The sequence below is a fragment of the Astyanax mexicanus genome, chromosome 15 (genome assembly GCF_023375975.1).
Source record: "Astyanax mexicanus isolate ESR-SI-001 chromosome 15, AstMex3_surface, whole genome shotgun sequence".
In the NCBI taxonomy this organism is placed as follows: domain Eukaryota; kingdom Metazoa; phylum Chordata; class Actinopteri; order Characiformes; family Acestrorhamphidae; genus Astyanax; species Astyanax mexicanus.
In genome coordinates, this window is record NC_064422.1 from 5,362,501 (window position 1) to 5,368,715 (window position 6,215).

The window sequence follows — 6,215 nt, forward strand, 5'->3', positions numbered from 1 at the left end:
TCTAATATGTTTTTTTTTTTAAGTAGTAAAGTAGTGAAACATTAAAAAAAAAACTATGAACATGTCTTATTTATTTATTTATTTATTTTTTGAAAAACGAGTGATTATTCTGATTGAACCATTACCTGTTAGAGGTAAGGAACACCATTGCACTAAATATTGATAGAATAATTAGCAATCTAGTTAGTAATAAAAATATTCACATTGCTTGTGTGGATTTTTTTGAATAATTATTATTTTTGGATATGAATTGGATAATTAGATATGCACCAGATCAAATTGACCCAGAAACACCATTGCTGTTACATTTACAAAATTTTAGGCCTGATTTTTAGTCTTAGGGACTTTAAAACACCTATGTTTCAATAAATATATCGACGCAGCATACCAACGTTTATATTGCAATATTGATATTCTCTCACTCTTAGTGAAGATAGTAAAGTTTGTGAATGTTGTAAACTAAGTGTAAAAGGTAGTTTTATTTGGAGGAGGAACTGTGCAGTATTGTAGAAAAAAATATCATGATAATCAGATTAAATTAACTAATTTTTTAGAGAAATACTTTTGGACTTCAGTGGATTTTAGAATGTTCTGCATTGTAGATTAATACTAAAGGGGAATTTCCAAGTCAGCTTTATGAGGTTGAGTCACCTGGAATTCAGGCTTTCAGTTAACAGCTGTGCTGAACTTGTCAAAAGTTAATTACTTGAATTTCTTGTCTCTTAATGTGTTTGAGAGCATCAGTTAAAGTAAAGTATTGAAGAGGTAGAGTTACAGGTATACAGTGAATAGTGAATATTCAAGTAATGTTCTAATCCATATTATGAGAAGCAAGAACTACTCAACTAAGTAAAGAAAAAATATTTTAAGAAATGAAGGTCAGTCAATCAGAAAAAAATAAAAATAAAAAAATAAATAAAGAACTTTGAAAGTTTCCTCAGATGCAGCCACAAAGATCATCAAAAATGTAATGATGAAACTGGCTCTCATCGGGACCGCCCTAGAAAAGAAAGAGCAAGTTACCTTTGTTAACCAGAATAAGTTAATCAAAGTTACCAGCCTCAGAAACCTCAAATTAACAGCTCCAGTCTTTTAAGTTACTACATGATTCCTTATGTGTTCATTTATAGTTTGGATGACTTCAGCATTAATCAGTCAAATTTGACTGCAATACAATAGAAGGGTAGAATGGTTGGTTGCCCACTCTTACTTTAAGCTACAGATCCTGTCTGACGGGCCGCGATTGTGAGGTAATATTTCTATTTACACAAACTCTACCCTGACAAAAGGGTGAGGGCAAAGGTGCTGGTTTTGATTGGTTCTCTTTGTGTGTGTACCATCATTCTCTGAGCACGAGAACACAATGGAAAACGCTTAGTCTGACTGTGACTACTGAACACTCAGACAGCATAATCAATATGGCAGCACGTCTGAAGAGTAAAAGCACTTTACTGGCAAATTGAATCTTCAGGAGAAGTTCATACAGTTAAACTAACTTGGATGTTTGTTTATGGAACCAAAGTGCTCATCATTTACTGTCAGTTCTGTACTGTTTAATGTGTGTGTGTGTGTTTGTGTGACTGAGAGACAGATAGCACTCTGTCCCCGGGGTTTGGCACTGTCTGGCAGCCAGCATGGAAAAAGGCACGCTTCAGCTGTTAAGAGCTATCTCTGTAAATGTGGAGCAAAATGAGCCATTACCGATAATTATACCTCTGAAAAACAGGCTGAGGTTTTACACAGCATCAATATTAAAGCGCCTGTCTTCTTCCCAGAGTTAAACCAGAATTAAATTTTCTCTGCTCACTAATTATTCATTTTATCTGCTGTAATTTGTATTACAGCCTCTTTCCACCACAAGAGGGAGACAAGCACAAGACCTTTAGTACCACAAACTGTTTTTCACTACCTTTATTTATTTATTGTCTGTCATCATGCAGGTGTACAACGTGGGCTTGGACAGCTTTGACTCGTATGATCAGCATTATGGAAGAGGTCTGGTGAAGGACACCATCAAAGACGGTAAGATCAGACATCCCAGATGGTGAAAAATGACAAATTTCACAGCACTGTTTAAGAGGTTAAAATTCCTCAATATTCATAAAAGCAGTTTTGTTGCAGTTGACTATAGAAAATTGCTATGTGCTGAAATAAGCTTCAATTTCATAGAAGTCATTTTTTGTCAACTTTGGACTATCTAAAAAAAAAAACAATGCCCATTTTTAAAGTTTTCCTGTTTTTGACAGAAGTGGAAAAAGTACTGAAAAATTGTAATTAATTAAAAGTACCTTTACTCTACGTAAAAGTAAAAGTACCCATCTAAAAATCTACTCGAGTAAAAGTAAAAAGTACTCAATTTAAAATGTACTTCGAGTTAAAGTTTGATGTAAACAATTACAAATCATGAATTAAATAATTATAAAATTAAATAATTTTAACCGTTCAGGCAGTATTTGTTCAGACCACCCCAAAAAACATTTTTTAAGAACAAGTGCCAAAGATTTCTATGATCCATTTTTTTCTTTACTGTTAAAATGTTTGCTCATATAGGTGACTATAAACGATATTTTTATAGTTTTACATTTTTTTCATTATTATTTTTAACTTGCCATTGCTCTGCTTTAACTGCTATTTACATGTTTTTTAACATTCAAACAGGTTGTTTAATGTTTCCAATAACAACTTAAGGATTAATAAAACATACAAAAACTGTTGGTCGGTGCATGCACAGTCCCGTAAAGAAGCACATATGGATGGGTAGCATAACTCGACAGAACACAGGTTCCCCCAAGCACAGCTGATTCACACAGCGTCTCTCCCACTAACCGTAATGAACACTGCTGGGAAAAGTTCAGCTGCGCTGCCATGGAGAACAAAACTAGAGAACAGTTACAGTATTGTTGAACTGAAACAGTTTTGTGAAGAGGAATGGTTCAAAATTCCTCCTGACTGTTGTTCAGGTCTGATCTGCAACTACAGGAAATGTTTGGTTGAGGTTTTTGCTGCCAAAAGAGGGTCAACCAGTTATTAAATCCAAAGGTTAACATACTTTTTCCACCCTCACTGTAAATATTAACTTGTTGTGTTCAATAAAACCATGCAAACATATATATTTTTTGTGTGGTATTAGTTTAATTAGACTGTGTTTGTCTATTGTTGTGACTTAGATGAGGATCAGAACACATTTAATGACCAATTTATGCAGAAATCCATGTAATCCCACAGGGTTCACATACTTTTCTTCCAACTGTTTTCATATTGTATCAACGTTCTATGAATAGACCACATATACAGTGGCAAAAAAAGTATGTGAATCCGTTGGAATGTCATGAAATTTGATCTGATCTTTATCAGAATCAAGATTATTGGCCAATATAATGTTCCTAAAATAATAATAACACAAAGTTACACAGTGGTATGAAAACGTTTGGGCATCCATGATAATTTTCACGATTTTCTTTTTTTAATCATTGGTTGTTTGCTTTAAAATAACTACATTTTGACTAATATTGAAAGTTAAGAATCTCTTCTCTGAAAAGTTGTAAAGTTATGTAAATACTGAAAAGGTTTCCTCTTGACAGCATCAGTATGTCTTCAGAATGAACCACTAAAAAGTTATTTTGTAATAACCAAAAAAATAGGAGAAGAGAATAACTTAAATAAAATTATCTTTTGTAAAGCGCTGCCACTATGAGCGGGGGGTCGCAGGTTCGAAAACCCCCCCGCTTATACAGCTTTGCCATCAAGCTGCAGGCGCTCAGAGGGAGCAAAATTGGCCCTGTTCCCTCCAGGTGGATAGATGGCGCTCTCTCCCCACATCACTCCTAGGGTGATGTCCACAGCACAGGGTGTCTGTGAGCTGATGTATCGGAGCTGAGTTGTTGCGCTTTCCTCCGAGTGTGCTGTGATGCTGCTCGTAATACTGCATCAGCAGCAGCAGCATGAAAAGAAGCGGTGGCTGACTTCACATGTATCGGAGGAAGCATGTGTTAGTCTTCACCCTCCTGGTGTGGGGTGTCCTAGTGAGTAAGAGGGTTGGGTAATTGGCTGTGTGATTTGGGGAGAAAATCTGGAAAAAATTTTATGGACACTAAATCAAGAATGTTTGGTCCATAATGAACCAGCCATAAGCAGCTTCCTCTCTCTTCCCTACAGGATTATCCAAGTTCTTCTTCAACGGAGAAGTTCTCCGCAAAGATGCCATCACTGCCAGCATAGTCAAAGTCCAGAAGATCCTCCAGTGGTTCGAGGGCCAGAGCCAGTTGAACTTTTATGCAAGCTCTTTGCTCTTCGTTTATGACGGGGTTTCCTCCGTCCACTCGCACACGCTCAGCGTACAGGAGAAGACCATGGCCCGGAGCCTTCAGAAAGCCGAGGGGGTCGTGGAGTACAACAACAACATCGACCAGAGCCTCTCCACCATGTACTCGCTGCACAAGAAAGGCTGCACCAGGAGCCACCACCAGTCCAAGCAGGACAACAGCAAGTGGCAACCCAACGGCAACCACAGCCCCATTCAGCTGGACGCCAAAGGCCAGGACAAGTCGGGGGAGGCTGAGAAGATCTCGGCGGACGTGGAGATACGGATGATAGACTTCGCCCACGTTTTCCCGAGCGAGGTCCAGGACCACGGCTACATCTACGGCTTGAGGAACCTGCTGAAGGTGCTTCAGGAGATCCTAGAGGACTAAAGGGTTCTTCTTGTTGCACTCTTATCCATAAAGAGGAGACGCTCATCTCGTTCTAGAACAGTGGTTCTCAACTCCAGTACTTGAGTACCCACTGTCCTGCACAGTTTCAGGTATTCCACTGTATTGTAAGCTGTAAAATCTGTGATTTGTTTTAAAATAAATTAAATATAATGCAAAAGTAGGTAACAAACCCTAAACACAACCAGCCTCGTAAGTTATATGTGTAATAATGGCTCATTTAAGTGCATCAATTTATTTTCTTAAGAAAAGCAGCAGTGCACTATATTGTTTTATGAAGGTGTAAACTGACCCCAGACCAACAGCGCTACACTGAGGAAACCTGAGTGATCCGGTAAGCCAGGGCGATATTAGCTAGTGGTTTGTTCCACATCGCTTGTTTTTACACAGTAAACATGCAGGTTTCAGTCCAATATACTCACCTCTAAGCTAGCGCTTAGCACGGTTAATTCTAATGCTGCTTCAGCAGCGCTAGCCGGGGTTAGCAGCAGGCTACAGGCCAATAATACTCACCTCTGAATGGCAAAAGAGCTAGCGCTTACCGCTATTAGCGGCTAATGCTAATACTCCTGTATAACGCTGTACTTCAGGGGAGTGGCTTTACTGCTTCTTATAACCTGACTGGTAAAAAAAAAACATACATAAGATGTACCAGATTATAAGGCACACTGATGAATGTTGAATGTGCCTCATAGTAAAAAATTATTTAACCATTTTGTAAAAAAGCTTAATAATGTTTTAATTAATAATTAGTTGAGACATTCAGTCATAAATACTGTTACTGTTAATTAAAGCACCCTTATTCTAACGTGTTATCAAACTGGGTGTGACTTCTTAAGGACACTTAATTGTTCCACACTCATTTCTAATTTCTAATTGCTAATTTCACCAGAATATACATTTTATCTTCTAAAATTGTAGAAATCCTGTGTTACCTAAAGGGGTAAACACACCTTACACTCACATCCAGCTCATCTGATTATAATTAACTCTTTATGAATACCTGAAACTGTGCAGGGTTTGAAATCCCCTGTTCTGGAGTAACGCTCCGAGGCTCATAACCGGGGAGATGTACCTTCTCCCAAACATCTCCCCCTTTCAGGCCCTGATCTGATCTGCACTACCTGGACTCGACTAGCAACAAAGTAACCCGTTCGGAAACCTTTGTCTGTGTACATGCTGTGTATGTGCTTGGTCTTTTTACAGCCACTTACAGTTTCTGTATTTTACTCAGGTAAACAGTTCATTTATCATGTATTTATCCCAGACTAAAGGAGAAAAGTACTCATGACCCGTCTTAACGTCTTAACGCTCTCTCTGTTTCTGCCTCAGTGCTCGACTGCATATATTAGCTCGTATTTTCACACACGAGACATGATGACAGTAATTGTTTCGGTAACACTGTCTATTAGACTCTATAATCATATTTACAACACATTATAATGCATCCATAAGGCATTATAAACATGGTTATATATATTTATAAAAATGTGTAACACAATATAG

At 37.8% G+C, this 6,215-nt stretch overlaps 1 protein-coding gene across 1 annotated transcript in view; it reads left to right on the forward strand.

Annotated features, from left to right (window-relative positions):
* ipmkb (inositol polyphosphate multikinase b) overlaps window positions 1-6,000 on the forward strand; it is a 25,662-nt gene extending 19,662 nt beyond the window's left edge. Inside the window, exons 5-6 of the mRNA XM_022669359.2 lie at window positions 1,941-2,022; window positions 4,156-6,000. Coding sequence (XP_022525080.2) covers window positions 1,941-2,022; window positions 4,156-4,691 — 618 coding nt within the window. The 3' untranslated portion in view covers window positions 4,692-6,000. The remainder of the gene's footprint in view (window positions 1-1,940; window positions 2,023-4,155) is intronic.
* Window positions 6,001-6,215: the final 215 nt, after the last annotated feature.